This window comes from Phyllobates terribilis, unplaced genomic scaffold, assembly GCF_046119375.1.
Source record: "Phyllobates terribilis strain yellow unplaced genomic scaffold, ASM4611937v1 Scaffold_5__5_contigs__length_657084704, whole genome shotgun sequence".
Lineage (NCBI taxonomy): Eukaryota > Metazoa > Chordata > Amphibia > Anura > Dendrobatidae > Phyllobates > Phyllobates terribilis.
Window position 1 is genome coordinate 57,016,180 of NW_027362765.1, and position 26,412 is coordinate 57,042,591.

Below are 26,412 nucleotides of genomic sequence, written 5' to 3' on the forward strand. Positions count from 1 at the left end.
GGGTGCAACCGGGAATGGAGAAAGAACAGCATCATCTACAGTGCCTTGAAAAAGTATTCATACCCCATAAACTTTTTCACATTTTTTTCATGTTAAACCCACAAACTTAAATGTATTTTATATGACATACTGTACCAACAAGTATTTATATTAAGCGTAAAGGAAATTATACTTTATTTTTTAAATATTTTAAATATATAAATCTGAAAATTGTAATGTGCATTTGTATTCAGTCACCCCGAGTCAATACTTTTTAGGACCACCTTTTGCTGTAATTATTGCTGCAAGTCTTTTGAGGTCTGTCTCTACCAGCTTTGCACATCTAGAGGTGACATTTTTGCCCATTCTTCTTTGTAAACTAGCTCTAGCTCGGTTAGACTGGATGGAGGTGTCTGTGAGCAGCAATTTTCAAGTCTTGTCACAGATTCTCAATGGAATTGAGGTCTGAACAAGTCTCAAATCTTTAGCAACCTCTTACAGGTTTTCCCTTTATTCATCTTCCCATCAGTTCTTATCAGCTTCCCTTTCCCCCATGAAGAAAAGCATGATGCTGCCACCACCATGTTTGACGGTGGGGATGGTGTTTTCAGGGTGATGTGCAATGGTAGTTTTCTGCCACACATAGCGTTTGCATTTAGCCCAAAACATTCTACTTTAGTCTCATCTGACCACAGCACTTTTTTCAAAATGCTAGCTATGTCCCTTACACGACTTTTTGTAAACTGCAAATGGGACTTCTTATGGATTGATTTCAAAAATGGCTTTCTCCATGCCACACTTCCATAAAGGCAGATTATGTGGAGTATACGATTAATAGTTGTTCTGTAGACACCTCTCAATAAAAGACATTAAAGGGAAGGTGTCGCGATTTTAAATTTTGTATTAATAATTATTGATTATGTAATTATTTTAATACAAAATTAAATGTACAACTTTATCAGTTTTTTCTTTATTAATTTTTACATTGGCCACTGGGGGTTGCCATTTTTATTTGGGGTGTGTGTAAGAAGCTAAGCAGCACTCTTACACACCTAACTTATGGCTGCCATGGCCATAAGAGAAAGTAGTCTGTCACTGACCCTATATCTAACATTAGAGGCCGCTCCTCCTGCCTCTTGCTGGGCCCTGGGCACGCCCCCTGGGCTGTGCAGGTCGCAGCTGTGGGAGTAGATCATGGCCATCTTTGTGGAGCCTGCATTGTAAGCTGCGAGCTGCACATTCCCCCTGTCATCGCACGCACTGCTCAGTCAGTGCGTGCCATGACAGGAGCTGCCTGTCACGGGTGTGTCAGATGCAGCAAACAGTTGTTCGGCAGCTGGTTGCAGAAGGTCACTTTGTTTGGCATTACAGACGCCTTCTTAAATCTGTCTTACTATAGGATCCAGTGGCTACCTCCCTCCTGCTCTGATTGACACCCTGGCCTGGTTGTTTAAATATTTTCAGTTTGCTGCAGGGAGGGGCCGGTGATATTCACATGTTCCCTTGTGAAGGCTTAGAGCTATTGCGGTCTGCTTTCATCCTCTCTGGTGCTTGGAGGACGTTTGGTGTAACCTCTCTGAAGTCTGCTCCAGCTAAGTTTCTTCCCCCTGTGTTTGTCTCCCTTGTTGTCTTTAGTTTATAGTGGGGACTGACCCTTCCCTATCCAGGGCCTAGCTCTAGGGATTTACAGGGCTAAGGTTTCCTGTTCGGCGATTGGTGAGGAACCAAAATAGGGACTGAAGGGGAGACAGGGTGATATTAGATCAGCCTAGGAGGTCTCCACTCCCCCTTTCCCTCATCCCTTTGTGTTGCACTTTGTCTTTCCTACATTGTGCGTGACACTGCCGGGGAGAGAAGGCGCTGGGAGCAGATGTCCCAAATGAGTATCTGAGGTGGCTGCGGTGATCTCAGCCTGTCAGTTGCTATCACCGCCGACATGTTCAGAGCACACAGACACAGCGCTGCTTGGGAGCGTGGAACGTGAGTAGAAGCGTTCATTGTTTTTCCTTCTTTGCATTGAATATATGGGAGCATATACCCAGGATGGGGGGACATACAATACAGACCAAAAGTTTGGACACACCTTCTCATTTAAAGATTTTTCTGTATTTTCATGACTATGAAGCTTGTACATTCACACTGAAGGCATCAAAACTATGAATTAACACATGTGGAATTATATACTTAACAAAAAAGTGTGAAACAACTGAAAATATGTCTTATATTCTAGGTTCTTCAAAGTAGCCATCTTCTGCTTTGATGACTGCTTTGCACACTCTTGGCATTTTCTTGATGAGCTTCAAGATGTAGTCACTGGAAATGGTCTTCCAACAATCTTGAAGGAGTTCCCAGAGATGCTTAACACTTGTTGGCCCTTTTGCCTTCACTCTGCGGTCCAGCTCACCCCAAACCATCTCGATTGGGTTCAGGTCTGGTGACTGTGGTGGCCAGGTCATCTGGCGTAGCACCCCATCACTCTCCTTCTTGGTCAAATAGCCCTTACACAGCCTGGAGGTGTGTTTGGGGTCATTGTTCTGTTGAAAAATAAATGATGGTCCAACTAAACGCAAACCGGATGGAATAGCATGCCGCTGCAAGATACTGTGGTAGCTATGCTGGTTCAGTATGCCTTCAATTTTGAATAAATCCCCAACAGTGTCACCAGCAAAGAACCCCCACACCATCACACCTCCTCCTCCATGCTTCACGGTGGGAACCAGGCATGTAGAGTCCATCCGTTCACCTTTTCTGCGTCGCACAAAGACACGGTGGTTGGAACCAAAGATCTCAAATTTGGACTCATCAGACCAAAGCACAGATTTCCACTGGTTTTATGTCCATTCCTTGTGTTCTTTAGCCCAAACATGTCTCTTCTGCTTGTTGCCTGTCCTTAGCAGTGGTTTCCTAGCAGCTATTTTACCATGAAGGCCTGCTGCAGAAAGTCTCCTCTTAACAGTTGTTGAAGAGATGTGTCTGCTGCTAGAACTCTGTGTGGCATTGACCTGGTCTCTAGTCTGAGCTGCTGTTAACCTGCGATTTCTGAGGCTGGTGACTCGAATAAACTTATCCTCAGAAGCAGAGGTGACTCTTGGTCTTCCTTTCCTGGGGCGGTCCTCATGTGAGCCAGTTTCTTTGTAGCGCTTGATGGTTTTTGCAACTGCACTTGGGGACACTTTCAAAGTTTTCCCAATTTTTCGGACTGACTGACCTTAATTTCTTAAAGTAATGATGGCCACTCGTTTTTCTTTACTTAGCTGATTTTTCTTGCCATAATATAAATTCTAACAGTCTATTCAGTAGGACTATCAGCTGTGTATCCACCTGACTTCTGCACAACACAACTGATGGTCCCAACCCCATTTATAAGGCAAGAAATCCCACTTATTAAACCTGACAGGGCACACCAGTGAAGTGAAAACCATTTCCGGTGACTACCTCTTTAAGCTCATCAAGAGAATGCCAAGAGTGTGCAAAGCAGTCATCAAAGCAAAAGGAGGCTACTTTGAAGAACCTAGAATATAAGAAATATTTTCAGTTGTTTCACCCTTTTTTATTAAGTATATAATTCCACATGTGTTAATTCATAGTTTTGATGCCTTCAGTGTGAATGTACAATTTTCATAATCATGAAAATATAGAAAAATCTTTAAATGAGAAGGTGTGTCCAAACTTTTGGTCTGTACTGTATACCCAGATTGGGGGCATATACCCAGGATGGGGGCATATACCCAGGAAGGAGGGGCATATACCTAGCCAGGATGGAGGGGCATATACCTAGCCAGGATGGAGGGGCAAATACCTAGACAGGATGGAGGGGCATATACCCAGGATGGAGGGGCATATACCCAGGATGGAGGGGTAAACAACCAGGATAGAGGGGCATATACCCAGGATGGAGGGAGACATATACCAAGGATGGAGGGAGGCTTATACCCAGAATGGGGGGAGGCATATACCCAGGATGAGGTGAAGCCATATACCCAGGATGTGGGGGGGGGGGAGCCATATACCCAGGATGGTGCACAGGGCTGTGGAGTCAGAGTCGGTGCCCATTTTGGTGGGGTGGAGTCGGTAAAAAATGGACCGACTCCGACTTCTAAAATATATAATAAATTGGGTACAGTAGTTCAATGCAGTTTGTGGGGAATATTTTTTCAGAAGAATTTGGGAAAATTATGAAATGTCCTATAAATGTCTGTCCTATTACTGATCTAAGGATCTAGACTTTTAGATGAGATGAATCTGTGCTACAGTAAATTTATCACTTAAACATGAGCCATGTATGAGGGAGTCGGGAGTCAGTGTCATGGAAATTGAGTAGTCGGAGGTTTACCGACTCCACCGCCCTGGGGATGGGGGAACCATATACCCAGGATGGGGACTATATTCCATATACCCAGGATGGGGGCATATACCAACATGGGGGCCATATACTCTGGGGCACTATATGGGGCCATTATACTGTGGAGTACTATATGGGGCCATTATACTGTAGTGCAATATATGGGGCCATTATACTGTGGAGCACTATCTAGGGCCATTACACTGTCCGGCACTATATGACACCATTATACTGTGGTGCACTATATATGACCATTATACTGTATGGCACTATATAGAGCCATTATACTGTGAGGCACTATGGGGCCATTACACTGTGGTTCACTATATGGGACCATTACACTGTGAGGCACAATAAGGGACCATTATACTGTGGTGCACTATATGGGGCCATTATACTGTGGGGAACTATATGGGACCATTATACTGTGGGGCACTATATGAGGCCATTATACAGAGGGCTCAGCGACTCTGATGAGCGAGGTAGTTACTGAGGTCACTGCTCATCACAGCTGCCAGGTCTTGCAGAGCGCAGCGGGACCCGGAGTGGCTGCAGCTACAGCCTATGGAGCGTTGTTCTCTGAAAAAAAGCTCCATAGCCTTTGGACATCGGATTTGGGGATAGTCGTGGGAATGCCATGGACTGCGTCGGACTTGCTTGGTTTTTTCTTTCAAAAATAAATTGATGAACCAGGGAAAATATGGGGGAGTCTTTATTCAAATAACATTTATTTTTCAGTTTTTTTTTTTCATTAGTGGGTTAAGTAGTGGGGGTGTCTGATAGACCCCTCTCCATTACTAACCACAGGGCTTGATGCCAGATGTGAATTTTGACAATTCACAGCTGTCATCAACCCCAACTATCATTACCCTGATTGCCACTGCACCAGGGCAATCGGGAAGGGGCAGGCAAAGCGCGATCTAATGTGATGCCCCAATTCTAGGGCCGCTGCTGTCTGGTATTTTTAGACTGGGAAGGGCCCAATAACCAGGGACATTTGCAGCCTGGTAATATCAGCCCGCAGCTGTCTGCTTTACCTTGCCTGGTTATGAAAAATAGGGGGGGACCCCACATCTGTTTTTTTCATTTATTAGGGTAAACACCCTTTAATGCCACATAAAAGGCACTAAAGTGTGCAAGTTTATTATATGTAGCATGTATTATTGTGAAATTCTATATCTACTTGACGTGTATTCCATTACACCCCTGCTCCCATAGAAGTGGACAGAGCAAGGTTACATATTTCTAAGGGAGCAGTAGTATAATGTGTGACCCCACTCAGTCCACTTCTATGGGAGTAGTAATATGGCAGATGGAAGGTGGGTCACACATTACACCATTGCTCCCATAGAAGTGGACGGGGTGGTGTCACCGGTAGCGTAGCTAGGGTTTTGGTTTGGGATGGTGAAACTTCTGAGTGGGCCCCTAACCAGGTAACCCTGATTACAACTATGGTGGTGCAGCCTAATAGTACATGTAGGAGAACCTCAGCAGATGACCGTGCTGTTAATAAAAATATAAAATACTTCATATAGTATAATGCCCTCCCCACCAGACTCCATATAGTAGAATGCCCTCCCAATCGGACTTCATATAGTAGAATGCTCTCCCCATCGGACTTCATTCAGTAGAATGCATTCCCCATTAGACTCTATTCAGTAGAATGCACTCCCCATCAGCCTCCATACAGTAGAATGCACTCCCCATCGGCCTCCATACAGTAGTAGAATGCACTCCCCATCGGCCTCCATACAGTTGTAGAATGCACTCCCCATCGGACTCCATACGGTAGAATGCACTCCCCATCGGACTCCATACGGTAGAATGCACTCCCCATCGGCCTCCATACGGTAGAATGCACTCCCCATCGGCCTCCATACGGTAGGATGCACTCCCCATCGGCCTCCATACGGTAGAATGCACTCCCCATCGGCCTCCATACGGTAGATGCACTCCCCATCGGCCTCCATACGGTAGAATGCACTCCCCATCGGCCTCCATACGGTAGAATGCACGCCCCATCGGCCTCCATACGGTAGAATGCACTCCCCATCGGCCTCCATACGGTAGAATGCATGCCCCATCGGCCTCCATATGGTAGAATGCACTCCCCATCGGCCTCCAGACGGTAGAATGCACGCCCCATCGGCCTCCATACGGTAGAATGCACTCCCCATCGGCCTCCATACGGTAGAATGCACTCCCCATCGGCCTCCATACGATAGAATGCACTCCCCATTGGCCTCCATACAGTAGAATGCACTCCCCATCGGCCTCTATACAGTAGAATGCACTCCCTATCATCCTCCATACAGTAGAATGCACTCCCCATCAGTCTCCATACAGTAGAATGCACTCTCCATCCGTCTCCATACAGTATAATGCACTCCCCGTCAGCCTTCATACAGTATAATGCACTCCCCGTCAGCCTCCATACAGTATAATGCACTCCTCATCAGCCTCCATACAGTATAATGCACTCACCATCAGCCTCCATACAGTAGAATGCATTCGCCATGGGACTCCATACAGTAGAATGCATTCGCCATCGGCCTCCATACAGTAATGCACTCCTTGTTCTCCCGCTCTGGTCTCTGTAGTGAGCGCCCGCACATCTCAGCACAGTGGGCTCCATGTAGTGACGCCATCGCGCCCGCTGTCAGTGTGTGCATCAGTGAAGTCAGACGCATAGGGGGATTGATGGGAGTTCCCTCACTCAACATTGCTTTCAACTGTATTGTCAACCAGTCGATACAGGTGAATTTGCGAGGAGTAGCGGGGGACCCGGAACTGGCCCGCTCCCCCCACCCGGCTCACGGGCCCCACATTGGCAGCGTGGCAGTGCAGGGAGATCATGTCCCCCTGCTCTGCTGCAGTGTTCAACTGCTACGGCGCAAGTCCATACAGTTTACACTAGCGCAGCTTCGAGTGGGCCCCTCAGAGCATGGGGGCCGAGGCAACCGCTCTCTCCGCCCCCCCAACTAGGTGTCACACATTATACCACTGCTCCCATAGAAGTGGACGGAGTGGGGTCACATCTTACATACTACGTATCTAATCCCATCCTGCGCTGAGCTCAATATCTAATCCCATCATGTGATGCACTACATTGAGCCCTGTATCTAATCTCAGCGTGTTACTCTAAGCGTATCTAATCACACACGTGATACACTCCACGTATCTAACCCCAGCTTATGATACAGCTAGCAGCACCATCTAACAGAATCGGTGCTGCCGACCGTCCTCAGTGACATTGTAATTGTCAGTATCACTGGCAGTCACCAACAAAATGGCTCCATACTGCGATTCTAAACTTCATCCTCTCTTATCCTGTTACAAACACCCAGAAGGGGAGGAGAGGAGCGACTTTACACACGTGAGCAGATTCAGCCAACATTTACTGCAGTCGTAATGTGAGCTAGTTGTACACTAGGTTTTCATGGCAAATTTCAGCAGCTGTTCCCCCTAGTTTTTAAAAGTGGAAATACCAAACCTTTTTAAATTATTTTTTATATTTTACTTCATTAAAACAAATGATAATAGTTAAAAAAAAATAATAAAAAACATTAATACTTTCAATTTTTTCAATAGTTGAAAAAAAAATTTTTTTTGATGGCACCTTCCCTTTAAAGTTTGTGGGTGTAACGTGAATAATGTGGAAAAGTTTCGGGGTATGAATGCTTTTTAAAGGCGCTGTACTGCACATGTTCATTGTACTCTGGCAACAGCATCTGTGGGAGGGAAAGGAGGAGCAGCAGCAAATGTATATTGAGAGGGACACTGAATTATCCCAGACACAGGCAGGGAATGAGGCTGTCAGTCTGAAATAGATGATGACGATGATGCTGGCCATGAATAGCCATTGTAGTAGGGCGTGCAAATTGAAACAACATCCTCTGTCCTGCTGGCGAGCATGGGAAGCTGTATGCACAATGGCTTGTGGGCTGACAGGCATAATTATAACATTCAGCAAAGGAATAACTAATAAATGGCCATTCTTTTAGAGCAGGGGTCAGGAAACTTTTTGGCTGAGAGAGCCATGAACGTTACATATTTTAAAACGTAATTCCGTGAGAGCCATACAATATTTTTAAAACTAAATACAAGTAAATGTGTGGATTTTATGCAAGACCAACACTTTTAAAGTACAATAAGTCTCTGAATTATTTTTAATAACGTTGTTATGCTGTTGCTAACCAATGATGAATAAAGTACTTCTTACCATTAATGTGACTTCCGGTGCTGCATGGTTTTGCTGATGGCTTTGTAGTCTGGTTGATACGTGGTGAGGTTGAGCTTCATGCAGGCGTTGAGACTTCCATCCGTTAAACGTGATCGTAGGTTGGTCTTAATGTTCTTTAGATGTGAGAAAGACTGCTCATATGCATACGTAGAGCCAAACATTGTCAGTACAGCAATACTCACGCTGCAGTGTGTGGTATGTGATGGGAAGTGTGTTCCAAGTTTTGACAATCAGCCGGTCCGCGGGTTGAAGTTTTTTCATTTCTCGCCACTTGTGTTTGCTCACCAACTCTGCTTGCTTGTCATGCAAATCTTTCCAAATCTTCATTCAGTGACTTGAACTTATTCACCCACATGTCCGAAGCCTTCAGGTCAGCAGCTTGTAGCTCAAAATCTCGGAGACACCGGGGATGTAACTCAGGTCGGCGCTGTCCACTGCACACTTGTGTGGATGGGTGATGAACTTAAAATACGAGTGCGCTCACAAAATTCTCCAAAGCGCGCTTTGAATGACTCTAGGAGACTACATGTGAAGCCCACTAGCTGCTGAAGATCAAGATGTTGAGCAGGGTCACTTGCTGTGGATGAATCTTTAAACTCTCCCAGTTTTTCAAAGTGTAGTAAACGACCTGTTTCAATGTCGGCGATGAAGAGTTCTAGTTTGTTGTCAAATGCAAACAATGCTTGCAGAAGGGATAAGACTGTATTTCCAACGCCTTGCATTTTCACATTGAGCTGGTTCAGATGTTCAGTCATGTCCACGAGATAGAAGAACTTCAGGAGCCACTCAGTGTTAGCTAACTCAGGATGCTCGACGTTTTTCATTTCAAGAAAAGTCCGGATTTCGCTCAGGCAAGCCGCGAAATGGCTGAGCACCTTCCCTCTTGACAACCAACGCACATTGCTGTGCAGAAGCAGACCAGGATAATTATTTCCAACTTCATCCAGCAGTGTTTTAAACTGGCGATCATTTAAAGCTCGGGCAACAATAAAGTTGACCACCTGAGTGACCAGCAACATCACTTCCCCAACCAGCTCGCCACACATCTGAGCACAAAGCACCTCCTGATGTAGGATGCAGTGAAAACTTAAGATAGGTCTCTTTTTATGTTCACAAAGAAGAGCTACGAATCCTCTGTTTTTCCCGACCATGCACGGAGCACTATCAGTACACACCGAAATAAGTTTATCCATTGGTAGATTTTTTTCTTTGGCGAGCTCAGGGAAAAACTTGAATAAATCCTCCCCCCTTGTTGTCCCTTTCATAGGCAACACAGCAAGACTTTCCTCACGTAGTGTGTCACCACAAGCATATCTTGCAATCACGCTGAACTGGGATAAATGGCTTTCGTCTGTTGACTCATCCAAAGCGAGAAAAAAGAATGGTGCTGCATTTATGTCTTTCACTTGTGTTGCCTCAATTTGATTTGCCATCATGATGGTACGATCGTGAACAATTCTTGCCGACAGAGGCATGTCTTTTATTCGTTTGATTATCTTGTCTTTATCCGAAAAGTCATCAAAAAGTTCATTGGCAACATCAAGCATGAATGTTTTGGCATACTCTCCATCTGGGAATGGCTTTCCGTCTCTCACAATTGCTAAAGAACCAGCAAAGCTAACCGAATTCCAGTCACCATGTTGGGTCCAAACACGGAGTTGCTGCTGACTAGCTTGCACTCTGCACAGTACCTCTTGACATGCTTTCTTCCTGCTGTCCCCCGCAGGATATTTCGATGCAAATGTAGTATGGCGTGTGTCGAAGTGCCGCTTTATATTTGACCGTTTCATCAATGCAATTTTATCACTGCAGAACCTGCTCTCTCCACAAAGGCGAATTCTTCTGTCCATTCCTGCTGAAAAGTACAATACTCCTCATCTTTTTTTCTTTTAGCCATCTTCTTCAATAAAAGGGTTTCTCCAATTAGCTAGCTGACTACTTGATTAAAAGGAGGGAAGTTTACTTCCATATTCTGGAAGTGTCCCTGGCTAATTCCATGTGGGGAACAGAGATGGTGTCTCTGCTCTTAAGGGGAAGGGCAAACTGTACCCCCGCAGTACTGTGTATAAAGGTAACTGGCGTCCCCCTAATTGACTGGTGGTATGAAGTAAGAGCGTTACTTGTATTCAGACACTCTCTGACTAACTGATGCGGCTGCTGATTCTTGCCAGTGGAGTTTAAAATGGCGCTGTCGCTTCTAATCCACTCCACAAGAAGCCTCACACCTATAAGGCACCCGCTCTCCTGACAGCTAGAGCGGCGCTTGAGGGAGAGGAGCTCAGTTGCTTCAACGCTGGGGTGAGGAGAACGATGGCTGACAGCGCGGGAACTCCCTACACATGCTGGTGAGCTCGCCTCCGGTCTGCGCTTAATGGTGACTCACCCCAGCGTAGCAGCAACTGAGCTCCGCTCGCTCAAGTGCCGCTACAGCTGTCAGTAGAGCTGGCGCCTTATATCCTGGGTGACAGCTTCCTGTGGTGCAGATCAGAAACGATGGCGCCATTTTAAGCTGTCAGTGGCGATGTCAGTGGCAGGTAAAGTGGTCACTTGTCTGGGAGCCAGATGCAGCCTTCAAAAGAGCCACATCTGGTTCACGAGCCATAGGTTCCCGACCCCTGTTTTAGAGAGTAAAAAATGGCACATTATCAGGATAAGCTGTGTTCCCTGCCTGGCAAAGCTTTTGCGAAGCAGACGCCCGCTGACCGCACCTTTGACTTCTGTCCCATCTCTTGTGCTAGCGCTGGAGCTTTAACAAGTAACCAAGGCAGCAGCAGCAATTACAGCTTATATGACATGATGGAGCAGACATTTTGTCAGGCATGGATCAGGGTCTTTTTCACTTTCAAATAGAAAACCTGTTGCTGCTTCCATAAAAAGGTATCATTTTTTAACAGCTTATTAAAAATCCATTGCTTTTTAATTTCCCAATCAACTAACCTGTTGCTGATTCCAAAATAGAGATAATTTTTGGACAGCTTGTTAAAAAAAGCCATTGCTTCTTTTCTTTTGATTTTTGGGGAAAATTTGGTTAAGCTGGCAAACTTGAATTTCAAGAAACTTGCTTCTCTCTACATTATTGCTTTCTAGTATTTATCCAGGTGTAAGGCCTACTGCCCCAGACCTCATAACACATTTTCATACCAATCATGACAATGACTCACACATGCTGGGAATGCCTGTTCTTTTATTTAAAGGGGCTACCTGGGATTTTATGAAATTTGCTTACCAGCAGGCAATGTGGTGAGGAGAAAAATTACCCATGAATCACCGCTCGAATACCTTCTGTTGCACTGCTAATTTAATGATCACTGTCAGGCCTGCTGATCATATGACCGATGCAAGCAGTCACAGGCCACAGTAGTGATGGTTGCCTGTGAGTGCTAAGGTCCTTATTTGACTGCAGGTTTGTAGGGACTATCTAGTAGTGGAAGGGAGTCCTCTGTTCTAAAGAAAAATACATTCTACATATCAGACTTTTTTACATGAATATAAATTTTAGTTGCTGCCCTGAATATCTACATTTATGTCTCAGTCATGTACACTGAGATCGGCATCACCAATGCTGCAATAGATATTCAGCAACAGCTACATGTCCTACATGGACTGCATTACCACCAGCCACCTATACGAGGGATTCCCAATTTCCCTGTACTATTCTCAGGGAAAACTAGAGGTCTGATCTTCCACCCAGAAGAAGCCAACAGGCGAAACCCTGAGTGGTGTAGAAGTTGGTGTGCCACGAGTTTGATCGACTTTTTATGCTTTTACTCATTTATGATTGTGAGTATAATAAAAAAAACAATTGGAAGCAATTTGTCTGGCAGTGCTGCTCCGTGTCCAGTTATTCTTCAAGAGAAACTTGTGACAGTATTGTTGTAGATCACTTGTGGAACTAATGGTCTGATAGCTACATCATAGTAATAAAATTAACAAATAATGGAAGTGTGAAGAAGAGGGAGGATTCCAGATGATGATTGCTGATGCGGTAACATGTTTTCTCTAAGGCCACAGGCACACTATCAGTATTTGGTCAGTATTTTTTCTCATGAGTGGGAGGCAAAACCAGGTGAGGAACAATCAGAGAAAAGGTATAATAAAAACAAGTGCACCAATTCTGCATTTATCACCCACTCCTGGTTTTGGCTTCCACACCTGAGAAAAAATACTGACCGAATACTAATAGTGGGTCTGTGGCTTAAAGGTTCGATCCGCCAAAACCCAGACTTTGTGTCTTCAGGCTTGATTTTCATACAGAATTTAGAAGCATTTTGAGGGCTCGCTGACACTAGCATATACATTGAATGAGTGCTATCCAAATTTTTATCGGATAGCACTCGGACCAATGTTTTATACTATGGGTTAGTGCTGATCAACATTTTTTCTCATTCTGATACGGTGTGAGAAAAAAGTTGTGGTATGCTGCGAGTTGCTGTACAAATTGGTTCGCACTCACCTATTCAAGTCTATGGGTGCGTGGAAAACATCCAAGTGCAGTCTGATTTTTGCAGACTGATTTTTGCAGACTCACAGGATGGAGAAATCTTGTTCTCCGTCTTCTCCTCACCTGTGCGGAGTAGATCACACTAAGCAGATGCTTGGCTCAAACTCTAACTGGAGTGTCATTAACATAATCGATCTGATTCTCTCGCATGAGAGAATCTATGCTCGTGTGACGGTGGCCTTAAGCTAATTTTTTCCACATTGAAGTGACTGTCATCTAAGCCGCAGTACCGAGAATGGCCACAACATGATTTACGGAGCTGTGGTGTTCTGGCTCTGTAAACTGTGTAATATCGGCGGCCGTGGAATCTGTGGATCGGTGGATGTGCGTGAGTTGTTCAAATCACAGAGACTCCATAAATAGGGGATTCACATTCATAACTGGATGCAGGAGGGTGCATTTCCATCTGTTTTTCCCCCTTTAACCCTTGGTCAGTCGCATCTCTGCCACTCCCGAGTTCAGGCTCATTGACAGATACAGGTTAGGAAACAGCTTATAATATCAAATTATCTAAATTTCTGGGCTCTAAAAGTAATCAGTGACCTTCATAGGGATGTATTAAAAGAGAAAACATAAAATCAGATGCAAACAAAACCATTTAATAACCATAAACGTAATGAAACAAAAAGTACCCATGTTTCACAACTGTCGCCAAATAACCTCCAATTTTCAGGACATAACTATTACTAAACATTAAAATTAGGAAAAGAACTTAATTGTAAGGCACTTAGATGCTACTGGAGTCTTATTCACTCAGATTTAGATGTCAAAAATTCAGCATTAGAAACACATTGGCAGAGAGAAAAGCAAGGTTGGCAGATCATATTATATCATATCAGAGATTATTATTACGTCTTCGGGAGCAATGTGCCTCAGAGTCCATTTCTAAGAAAACCCTCATATTTGTAAAAAATCCTACTTATTACGATGAAATATCCACAAACTTTGCATTATTCATTCATAAAATGAGCAAAATAAACAATTGTGATGAAAAACCTCAGAAAGTACCAACCTTCAAAATAAAGAACCTTCAGGTGCAATGAGCCTGAGGGGCCACAGAGGTCACACCTGCTCTCTGCAAGGACAGTGGTAACACTGAGTGGGGGGGGGGGGTTCAAACAGCACCTAAAGATAGGAAGTTACTAGGAGGGATGGGATCCTCTACTGTCTTGGAGAGGAGGGGGAAACAAAAATGTGTTTGAGCTGTGCCTATTGCGCCTGACGCAGGGTTAAACCATGCCATCTCGTAAAAACTATCGCAATTATCAATATTGCATCAAGAAAACCAGTCAAACGCAATCTTAAAAGGGGTTTTCTATTAAAAACATAATCGCTTTTACTCTATTCATTATTAGTGATGAGCGAGCATAAAATGCTCGGATGCTCGTTACTCGAATCGAGCAATTTCTAATCCTCGGCTGCTCGTTTCGAGTAACAAGTATAATGGGAGTCAAGAGGAAATTCAAGCATTTTTCCAGCAGACCCTATAAGGAGGTCTGTGGGACAGTGAAAATGTTAAAATGGATGTAAAAAGTTCTGAATGGACGTAGAACAACATGGGGAAGACCCCTGGAATCATCTCTGACTCCCAGATCGCTGCTGAGCACAATGGTGTCACACTTTTACTCCACTTTAGGGATTAACAATAAAACATTCAAAATCAATGAGAAATTGGAGTTTACAGGAAAAAATGTTAAGAAACATTTTTTCCTGTATAATGACTTGTATATAAGGATACATTTGAAAAAGGTTTAAAAATAATTTAAGTAAACCAAAATTGAATTTTTTATAAAAGAAATTGGAAATTTCAGTGCAATTAATGAATGAATCAAGAAGTGCCAAAAATTAGGGACTTAGATACACCCTGTATTAGACATAAAGGAGGGCATCATAAACATTCTGTTCAAATTATCATGTAGTGATACTCCTAGACTCATAAAGGCTATGCACTAAATGCAAATCCTGCCCAAAATTAGAAGCAGGGTCATCCATATACCCTTGAAGGCACCAACTATAGTGCCTCAATCAAATATTGTGAATAAAGTATAGTTGTGGTACTCCTACACTCGTAAAAGCTCTGCACACAGTGCAAAGCCAGACAATAATTACAAGCAGGGTCATCCATACATCCTTGAAAGCACCAACTGTAGTGCCTCATAACAAAAATTAAGAAAGTGTAGTTGTGCTACTTCTACATTGATAAAAGCTCAGCACACAGTGCAAAGCCAGGAAAAAATTATAAGTAGGGTCATCCATAGACCCTAGAAGGCAACAACGGGCAGGTCTCATTCAAATATTGAACATTAAAAACACTTTATGTGCTGCTGTCATCTGGTGGTGTGGAAAAGTCGGGTCTAATCCCGGCTTTGTTCATTGTTATCAAAGTGAGCCTGTCAGCACTTTATGTTGACAGGCGAAAGCACTGGTCTGTTATTATTCCCCCCAGCGGCACTAAAAACCCACTCAGACAAGACAATATCGGCAAGGCAGCACAACACCTCCAAGGCATAGAGGGACAGCTCATGCCAAGTGTCCAGCTTTGAGACCGAATGTCACGGGTGTGTCGCCACGAAGATCGTCACGATTACACAGCCTGACTTCTCGCAGCTGACTTTTTGGTGCTTTGTGTTTTTCGGCAGTGAGGGAGTTAATTCTCTCTCTCTCTGTGCTAGACGAGGTCCAGCCTCGCCCAGCTGCAATCAATGCTGCTGTAGTGAGACTCCTTCAAATGCCTGCTGGTCTGTTAGGGAAGGGTCGGTGAAAGCATTTCATGCAGACTAACAGAGCGGATCGTGGTATTTGGAGTTTCAGAGCTAAGTGCATTTGGAGTGTTTTTTCCCTTCATCGCTTTATCATTTATCTCCTTTCCCGTTGGTGTTCCCTCTGTTGTAGTTGTGTAGTTTTTGTATGCAAGGTGGTTTTGGTTTTTCCCTTGTACTGTCTCGTTCGTCTAAGTACTGTGTGTGGGCATATTATTACTGGTCCCCTCATATGGTGGTTCCCCTGGTCAGTCCAGAGGAGCCTATGCAATTAGGAGGGACATCATTTCGGGGGAGGGGACCGGTGGTGCGCCATAAGACAGGAAGGTGTTTCTTCTGCGGGAGAAAGGGACATTTTATTGGGGGGGTGTCCATCCCGTCCCTTGCAGAGTGAAGAGTCGTCGGAAAACTGTTGATCCCAGGTTGTGTGGTGGACGGCAATCTGGGAGTAGGTATTTCGTCCCTAGGTTCGTCTCAGTTTCTCGTACCGGCGGAGGTGGTGGTGGGTACGAGAACTGAGAGGATATCTGTTCTTCTGGATAGTGGGGCCGGGGCTAATCTGGTTGATGCTTGGTTTGCCCGGGTTCAAGGTATGCGATTGAGTGAGTTGGCTAAACCCATCCCCATATTCTCGATCGATGCCAGGCCTCTCGGTCAGGGAAGTTTTTTGCAAGCTGTGCATGACGTAAAACTTCAAGTGGGGGCGATACATAAAGAACTGTTGTCTTGCTACGTGTTGGAGGGTCTTCCCACTCCTATAGTGTTGGGCCTTCCTTGGTTAACTAAGCATAACCCGGTTATTAATTGGCAAACCAGAGAGATAAGCCAATGGAGTAAATTCTGTAATAAAAACTGCATGAACACGGTCATCGGTGCGGTTACTCCTTGGGTCTTACCTCCATTTCTGGCGGACTTTGAGGATGTATTCTCGGAGAAAGGGTGTCAGGAACTACCTCCTCATCGCGAGTATGACTGTTCTTTAAAACTGCTCCCTGAGGCCAAGTTACCTAAAGCTAGGTTGTATAACCTTTCTGGTCCTGAGAGGCAGGCCATGAAGGATTATATTTCAGAAAGTCTGGCTAAGGGGCATATTAGACCTTCATCTTCACCGGTGGCTGCAGGGTTCTTCTTTGTTAAGAAGAAAGATGGAGGCCTACGCCCTTGCCTGGATTTCCGTGAACTTAATCGGATTACGGTCCGAGATCCGTATCCGCTCCCACTTATTCCCGATCTCTTTAATCAGATCGTGGGCGCCAAATGGTTCTCTAAGTTGGATCTCAGGGGGGCGTACAATCTGATTAGGATGAAGGAGGGGGATGAGTGGAAGACGGCGTTTAACACTCCGGAGGGGCATTATGAGAACCTTGTCATGCCATTCGGTCTGACTAATGCCCCGGCGGTGTTCCAACACTTTGTTAATGACATTTTTCGCCGCCTGGTGGGACAGTTTGTTGTCATATATCTGGATGATATCTTAATTTACTCGCCGGATCTGGTGTCTCATCAGGAGCACATTAGGCAGGTGTTACAGATCTTGCGGGATAATAAACTGTATGCCAAATGGGAAAAGTGTGTGTTCGCCGTACAGGAACTCCAGTTTTTAGGCTTCCTGGTTTCAGCGTCCGGTTTTCGTATGGACCCTGGGAAAGTGCGGGCAGTTCTTGAGTGGGATCGGCCAGAGAATCTTAAGGCACTACAACGTTTCCTGGGGTTTGCTAATTATTACCGGAAGTTCATTCGTAATTTCTCGTCCATGGTTAAGCCTCTCACAGACATGACTAAAAAGGGGACGGATTTTTCTAGGTGGTCTGACAAGGCTTGTCAAGCATTCTCCTCCTTGAAAAAATGTTTTGCCTCGGCACCCATACTCATTCAACCGGATGCGTCACAGCCATTCATTGTAGAGGTAGACGCTTCCGAGGTAGGGGTGGGAGCAGTATTGTCACAAGGTTCGTCCCCTGGTAAGTGGCATCCGTGCGCCTTTTTCTCTAAAAAATTGTCGTCCGCTGAGAGGAATTACGATGTCGGCAATAGGGAACTCTTGGCCATTAAGTTAGCTTTTGAGGAGTGGCGCCATTTTTTGGAGGGGGCAGTCCATCCGGTCACCGTCATCACCGATCACAAGAACCTGCTATATCTGGAGTCCGCGAAACGTCTGAATCCCAGACAAGCTAGGTGGTCATTGTTTTTTACCAGGTTTAATTTTGTCGTTACATATCGTCCTGGGTCAAAAAATGTAAAGGCGGATGCCTTATCTCATAGTTTCCCTGGGGCCGGGAATACGGACGACCCGATTCCTATCCTTCAGGAGGGGGTGGTGGTTTCGGCAGTATGCTCTGAGCTGGAGGAGGAGGTATTGGAGGCTCAGGGGGACGCCCCTGTTGGACCTCCGGGGAGACTGTTTGTTCCAGATCAGTTGCGACAAAAGGTGATCGACGCACACCATAACTCAGTTTTTGCAGGACACCCGGGGAGTAGAGCAACTGTGGATCTCCTCTCGCGTCGGTTTTGGTGGCCTAACTTACATAAGGAGGTGGTAACTTTTGTCGCGTCCTGTGGGGTTTGTGCGCGCTCTAAGACCTCACATACCCGTCCGTCTGGGGCCCTCTTACCTTTGAAGATCCCGGAGCGTCCTTGGACTCATCTGTCTATGGACTTTATTACGGACCTCCCTCCGTCTTCGGGTAAAACGGTCATACTCGTTGTAGTGGACAGGTTCAGCAAGATGGCACATTTTATCGCTCTTCCGGCTCTCCCTAATGCTAAAACTATTGCGCAGGTGTTCATTGGGGAGATTGTGAGGCTTCACGGGGTACCCTCCGAGGTGGTGTCTGATCGGGGGTCTCAGTTTGTGTCCAAGTTCTGGAAGGCGTTTTGTGCATGGCGGGGTATGCATTTGTCGTTCTCATCGGCTTTTCATCCTCAGACCAATGGTCAGACGGAACGTATGAACCAGAGCTTGGATACATATCTCCGGTGTTTTGTGTCAGAGAACCAGGAGGACTGGGCTTTTTTCTTACCTCTGGCAGAGTTTGCTCTTAATAATAGGCGGAGCGAGTCCACTGGTAAGTCCCCGTTTTTTGGGGCATATGGTTTTCACCCCCAGTTTTGTACTTTCAGTAGGGGGGGCTCTTCGGGGGTTCCTGAGGAGGAACGATTTTCCTCATCACTCGCTTCAGTATGGAGAGGGGTGCTGAAGAATCTGAATACTATGGGGAACCGATACAAACGTATGGCTGATAGGAGGAGAGTGTCTGGTCCGGACCTAAGTGTGAACGATCGGGTATGGTTGTCTACCAGGAATATAAAACTTAAGGTTCCCTCCTGGAAACTGGGTCCCAGGTTCATCGGGCCGTACAGAATCAGTTCTATTATTAATCCGGTGGCATTCCGTCTTGACCTCCCCCCTACGTTTAAAATTCACAACGTGTTCCTCAGATCGTTGCTTAAGAGGTATGTGGCGCCGGTGGTACCGTCACCTTTACCTCCCCCTCCAGTGGTGGTCAAGGGTAACTTGGAGTTCCAGGTATCGAGGGTCATCGATTCACGCTTTAATCGCCGGTCCCTTCAGTACCTGGTTCATTGGAAAGGGTATGGTCCTGAGGAGAGGATGTGGGTTCCTGCGTCGGATATTAACGCAGACCGATTAGTTCGGGCCTTCCACACGACTCACCCGGATAAACCTGGCCCTGAGGGTCCGGAGGCCCCTCGTAGAAGGGGGGGTACTGTCACGGGTGTGTCGCCACGAAGATCGTCACGATTACACAGCCTGACTTCTCGCAGCTGACTTTTTGGTGCTTTGTGTTTTTCGGCAGTGAGGGAGTTAATTCTCTCTCTCTCTGTGCTAGACGAGGTCCAGCCTCGCCCAGCTGCAATCAATGCTGCTGTAGTGAGACTCCTTCAAATGCCTGCTGGTCTGTTAGGGAAGTGTCGGTGAAAGCATTTCATGCAGACTAACAGAGAGGATCGTGGTATTTGGAGTTTCAGAGCTAAGTGCATTTGGAGTGTTTTTTCCCTTCATCGCTTTATCATTTATCTCCTTTCCCGTTGGTGTTCCCTCTGTTGTAGTTGTGTAGTTTTTGTATGCAAGGTGGTTTTGGTTTTTCCCTTGTACTGTCTCGTTCGTCTAAGTACTGTGTGTGGGCATATTATTACTTGTCCCCTTTTGTTGTGATTGGGGTCCTTCTCAGGACTAGATTACTTAGGTGCAGGGATCCTCAGGAGGTAGGGGTTACGCTGGCGGCCTGGACCTCTGTACCTTTAACAGTACCTCCAGGTTGAGGGATTAGTCAGGGCCCCAGCTTAGGGTCAGCTTAGGCCCCCTACCTCCAGTATACAGAGACAGCGTGACACCGAATAGTTGAAAGTCGCAAAGGAATTAGCGAGTTCGCTGGTTTTGTCGGCCAGGTATTGCTTGACCATCTTTTAAAAACTTTTCCATCCTCGTTAAAAATACCCAGTCATCAGGCCCTGGACGGTAAGGGCTGGTGTGATGAAATTGGCCCACGCCTTCGTTGGCCAAGGAAGCTTGCCCCCTGCCGCTAGCGTTGTCTGCTGGGAATTTTTTCAACATAATTTCCACAATGGCCTTCTGGTATAGCATCATTTTAGAAGACCTTTCCGACACAGGTAGAAGACATTCAAAGTTCTCCTTGTAGCGTGGGTCTAGCAGAGTGAACAACCAGTACTCTTTTTTGTCCACTTCCCTGTCTCCACCTTGATGACTACTCTCCATCTCCTCCTCCTCCCTCTCTTCCTTCTTATTCCCATCCTCAGTCCATCCACGTAGGAGAGACGGGACGAAGCTTGTGTGAGTACTAGCCTCTGCTGCGCTAGCCATTAGCTCCTTTTCCTCCTCAGCCTCCACCTCCTCATTATTACCCAATCTTCGCTGAGCAGATGAGATGAGGATGAAGAAAACACCGGGAGGACATCGGAAGCTGAGTATAATCTTTATTTTTTATTTTAAATTCTTTTTTTTACAGGTTCCATGGTACCCAGGTCTGGATGAGAGTCTCTTCTTCTCCAGACCTGGGTACCATCCGCACATTGAACCGTGTGATATCCGCATGTTCACATGTAGTGATGCGGATGTCACACGGTCCAATGCAAGTCAATGGCGGCGATTACGCTGTGTGTCCGCAAAATTAATGGACATGCTGCGTATTTTTCCGCAATGATAATCCGCAGCGTAAATTTCCGCAGCATGTGCACAGCACATGCGGATTATCATTGGGGACCATGGAGCACGTATTATCAAGCGTTTTTTTAAGCGTTTTTGCTGCAGAAATTCCGTGGCAAAAACGCTTGAAAACGCATAGTGGGCACGCAGCCTAATACCCAGCCCAGCCTCATCTCATGACTCAATGACGTCACCACAGGTCCTTGACACCACCGCAACCCGCCTAAGACACCGTAAGCAGCAGAGAAAACACCGGGAGGACGTCGGAAGGTGAGTATAAACTTTATTTTTTACCATTCTTATTCTTTTTTTTTTAAATAACTTGGTCACACTACTATAAATCCATGCCGGTTGCACTATTTATATAGTGTGAACAAGTTGTCAAGCACTTTTCCAAGTGATGCTAAAATCGCTTAGAAAAGCGCTTGATAACCTGCATGCAGAAATGCATGCAAGAACGCTTGACAAACGCTTCTAACTGGCGGGAAAAAACGCATGTAAAATCTGCATGCGTTTTTCCTGCCAGGGAGAAGCGTAAAAAATATGCTGCATTTCTGCATCGTGGGCACATAGCCTTATCTCTCTGTCTCATGTCTTTCTCCATCTCCACCTGGTCCGCATGCATAGCTTCCTTTTTAATTGTGAGCAAAGACTGTTTAAGTAGGCACAAAAGTGGGATCGTTGCGCTGACTATGACGTCATCACCGCGCTCCATATTTGTGGAGGCCTCAAAGACTTGGAGAACCGCACAAATGTCAGACATCCATACCCACTCTTCAGTTGTTATGTGCGGCGGCTGACTAGAATACCGAGGGGCGTGTTGGAGCTGGTACTCAACAACTGGCCTCTGCTGCTCAGAAAGCCGTGACAACATGTGCATTGTGGAGTTCCAGAGCTTGGGCACGTCGCACACAAGTTGGTGAGCTGGCACCTGCATGCACTGATGCAGCACCGCCAGAGCGGCGGCAGCTGTAACCAACTTGCGGAAATGGGCGCTGACGTGCGTACCTTGACCAGAAGCTCAGGCAAATCTGGGTATGTTTTCAGAAACTGCTGAACTACCAAGTTGAGCACATGTGCCAAGCATTGTACATATGTGAGCTTCCCAAGCTTCACAGCCACCACCAGGTTATGCCCATTGTCATACATGACCATGCCTGGTTGGAGGTTCAGTGGCAAAAACCACATATCTGTCTGGTCATTTATTCCTTTAAGTAACTCTGCCACGGTGTGCGGTTTGTCTCCTAGACAAATTAGCTTCAGCAGAGCCTGTTGTCACTTTGCTGAGGCTTCCAGCTTCCCGCTGATGTGGATGACGTGCTCTGAGACAGCACATCGGAGATGGAGGAGGAGCAGGAGGGGGTACAGGAACTGATGTAGGAGGTGGAGGAAACCTTGATAGAAGTAGGGCCAGCCATCCTCAGTGTCGGTAGCACATATACCGTGCCACGGTGTGACTCGGCCCCAGCCTCCACAATGTTCACCCAGTGTGCCGTCAGGGAAATGTAGAATCCTTGACCACAAGCGCTTGTCCACGTGTCGGTCATTAAGTAGACAATCCCAGTAAGTGCGTTGGTAAGGGCAAGGGTGATGTTCCTGGATACGTGCAGGTACAAGGCGACACACCGGAAGAAAAAAAGGCGGCTGTGCACTGCATACCGAGGGGCGGCTGCCACCATGAGTCGGCGGAAATCTTCCGTGTCAACAAGCCTAAATGGAAACATTTCCATGGTAAGCAGCCTGAAAACGAGCGCGTTTAGCATATGGGCCTGTGGGTCGGCAGCTAGAAACTTTCTTTTTCATTCCAAAGCCTGAGCTAGGGACAGTTGAACGCTGTGCTGGGACAAGCATTTGGAAGTGACTGATGATGGTGAGTCAGAATGTCCAAGGACCGATGCAGGCCGGAAGGCATCAGCGACAGTGTCATGGACAGGGGATTGTAAAGCACCTAGCACAGGGGAAGGGGCAGTGATGTCACCCGCTTGCACTAATCGTGGACCCAGGCATTTGGCCCACCGAGTCGGATGCTTAGATGACATGTGCCTGATCATGCTGGTGGTGGTTAGGCTCTTAGTGGTCAGGCCCCTACTGATCTTGGCATGGCACAGGTTGCAACCATTTTGTTTGTCTCAGAACTCTCTTTAAAAAAGTCCCAGGCTGGGGAACATCTAACTCTTCAATGGAGAAATTCACGAGTGTCGGTGCTTTACGGAACTGTGTCTCATCATCATCTTTCTTCTTAAAAAAATTTGCCGTTCCCCACCGTCATCTTCTTGTGACTGTGGTTGCTCTAAGTTTTGTGCATCACTAAACAGCATGTTCTCCTGTCTCTCTTGGAGCATGCAGGTTGAGAGGCCACAATCAAGAAATTAAGTTGTAAAGAGCTCCACGGAGTGTCCTAGTATGGGATCACTAGTCTCCTGGAACTCAACATGGTGGGAGGAAGGAGGATCAGGGTGAGGATTAAGTGATCCTGACTGTAGGCTGGTGGACCATGTGGAAGACTGGGTGGTGCTGCCAAGCATGCTGGAAGCATTATCTGCTATCCACCTGACCGTCTGGTCGCACTGCTCTGGCTTCAGGAGTGGTGTACTGTGCCTCCCTGCAAAGTGGGACAGGAACCTATGTGTCGTGTATGGGCGTGTTTCTTGTGCTCCAGCAACAGGTGTAGTCGCACCTGCCCCAAGTCCTCGGAAACTGTATGCACCATCATCAGCACTTCCACTTCCCTGTCCCTTATCGCACGTTTTACGCATTTTCTAATTGCTAGGTCTCTTAAAACCAAGTTTATTTTTAAGAAAAAAATTGGTCATCTGTAGCAGTCAAAGCGTTTTTTTGGCGTTTAGTACCACTTTAATGTAATAGAAAGTATGCAAAAGTGTATGGATGACAAATGAAATCCCAAAAAATTTATTTTCGGAGTGTTTCATATCACAGAAATGTACCCCAGACCACGGAATACTATATGGGTGAGTAATTTAACCCAGCAACATATTTTAACACTTTTTTTGAGTGTTATATATCACAGAAATGTACACCAGACCATGGAATACTGTATGGGTGAGTAATTTCACCCAGAAAATTTTTCAAAGCTTTTTTGAAGTGTTATAAGGCACAGAAATGTACCTCAATGCACGAAATATTCTATGAGTGAGTAATTTAATCCAGAAAAAAATGGCAACACTTTTTTGGAATACCAAAATGTACCATAAAGCACGTAATACTTAATGGATCACAATGTATTAAATTTTTTCATACACCCCCCCCCCCAAAAAAAAATGCAGCAGCTATATACTGTCTACACAATGTATTCTGCCACTCTCCTTGCATCTCTCTCTCTCCCTAGGCTTAATGCAGAATGTATGTGATACAAACAGGAAAGCAAAGGATTAGCCATTACAAGGGCTCTTGGTAAGGTGGTTCAGCTTCAGCACCAGTATCAACACTACAGGACTCTGATTCGTTAAACTGTGCACTCAGTCGCCTGGACAGGCACTCCCTCCCTCCAATAACAACTGTCAAAGAGCTGTGCAATGCCGTCAGTGTGTCGAGCCTGGCGGAACTTGTCCTTTTATAACCCCTGATGATGTCACACGGCCAGCAAATCACAGTAATGCCACTACCAATAAGGCTATGGCATTACAGTAACTTGCAGGCAGTCCCTGCATCCTTATTGGCTGTGGGGCGGGGATTCGAGTTTGAAATCGAGCATCGCCAAATGTTTGACAAGTAATGAGCAGGTCCGAGCACCCAGATAGTCGAGTGATATCCGAGTATCACTGAGCATGTTCGCTCATCCCTAATTATTTATTATGTATGGGAGTGACGGAAAGAGTTGAGTTCTGTATTCGCCAATCTCTGTCAGTCCCATTTGCAATGAATGCAGTGACAGTACACATGTCGGATCATGCAGCTGAATAAAATCCCCCACTAATTATGTTAAAATAGGTGGTGGATAGTAGAGTTGTAGTGAATCGATTCACAGGACCCGATTGATCTTCTTCGTCAGGCATCTGTGGTCTCTGAAGCCTAAGAACCACCTCCTACCTGCGGCATCCCGGCTCATCTTTTCATTATCCGACCCAGAGACCACGGATTACTGACCGTGGCCTACAAATCGATTCACACCAATTCTAGTAGGAACAAATAAATAAACCTTAATTCATACTTTATCTGTTCCCCAAAAAGAGACAAGTGAAAAAAAACACACAAAAGAAATGGAAAATAAATGTGAAAAATGGTTTGGAAATACTGAACATTAAAATGTTATATGTACCCCAGAATAGGCACAATAGAAGGTAAAGAGAATATGTCTGTGATAATGGCCAGGACTGAGGGGGTTAATAGTAATGGGGGATCTCCACATACCTCCACCTGCAGAGCCGCCACCACATATATGGCTGTTCTGTGCGCACAGGACCTGTGATGAGGTCACAGGAGGGGAGGAGTCAGGGGTCACATGATCAGGGCCTCAGTGGATGCAAGACTCTGCTGTGCTGGTTGTCATGGTGCTGGATGAGGTGAAGGTTATGTGTGGGGTCAGGAGGGGTTTACAGTGTGGATGTAGCAGAGCCGAGCGTGTACGAGGTGTACGGAGCAGAGCCGCGTGTGTACGAGGAGTACGGAGCGGAGCCGCGTGTGTACGAGGTGTACGGAGCAGAGCCGCGTGTGTACGAGGTGTACGGAGCAGAGCCGCGCGTGTACGAGGTGTACGGAGCGGAGCCGCGCGTGTACGAGGTGTACGGAGAGGAGCCGCGCGTGTACGAGGTGTACAGAGCAGAGCCGCGCGTGTACGAGGTGTACGGAGCGGAGCCGCGTGTGTACGAGGTGTACGGAGCGGAGCCGCGTGTGTACGAGGTGTACGGAGCGGAGCCGCGTGTGTACGAGGTGTGCGGAGCCGCGTGTGTACGAGGTGTACGGAGCGGAGCCGCGCGTGTATGAGGTGTACGGAGCGGAGCCGCGCGTGTACGAGGTGTACGGAGCGGAGCCGCGCGTGTACGAGGTGTACGGAGCGGAGCCGCGCGTGTACGAGGTGTACGGAGCGGAGCCGCGCGTGTACGAGGTGTACGGAGCGGAGCCGCGCGTGTACGAGGTGTACGGAGCGGAGCCGCGCGTGTACGAGGCGTGCGGAGCCGCGTGTGTATGAGGTGTACGGAGAGGAGCCCCGTGTGTACGAGGTGTACGGAGAGGAGCCCCGTGTGTACGAGGTGTACGGAGCGGAGCCGCGCGTGTACAAGGTGTACGGAGAGGAGCCCCGTGTGTACGAGGTGTATGGAGCGGAGCCGCGCGTGTACGAGGTGTACGGAGCGGAGCCGCGCGTGTACGAGGTGTACGGAGAGGAGCCCCGTGTGTACGAGGTGTACGGAGAGGAGCCCCGTGTGTACGAGGTGTACGGAGCCGAGCTGC

At 46.4% G+C, this 26,412-nt stretch overlaps 2 protein-coding genes across 2 annotated transcripts in view; both read right to left on the reverse strand.

The window, feature by feature from the left end:
• Positions 1-25,435, reverse strand: part of LOC141271968 (uncharacterized) — a 41,539-nt gene extending 16,104 nt beyond the window's left edge. The window contains exon 1 of the mRNA XM_073682222.1: positions 25,375-25,435. The gene's annotated coding sequence lies outside the window, so the exon portion shown is untranslated. The remainder of the gene's footprint in view (positions 1-25,374) is intronic.
• LOC141271444 (protein FAM200C-like) lies at positions 8,981-10,414 on the reverse strand. The gene has a single exon (XM_073681518.1). It carries the CDS (start codon positions 10,412-10,414, stop codon positions 8,981-8,983), a length of 1,434 nt encoding a protein of 477 aa, XP_073537619.1.
• Positions 25,436-26,412: the final 977 nt, after the last annotated feature.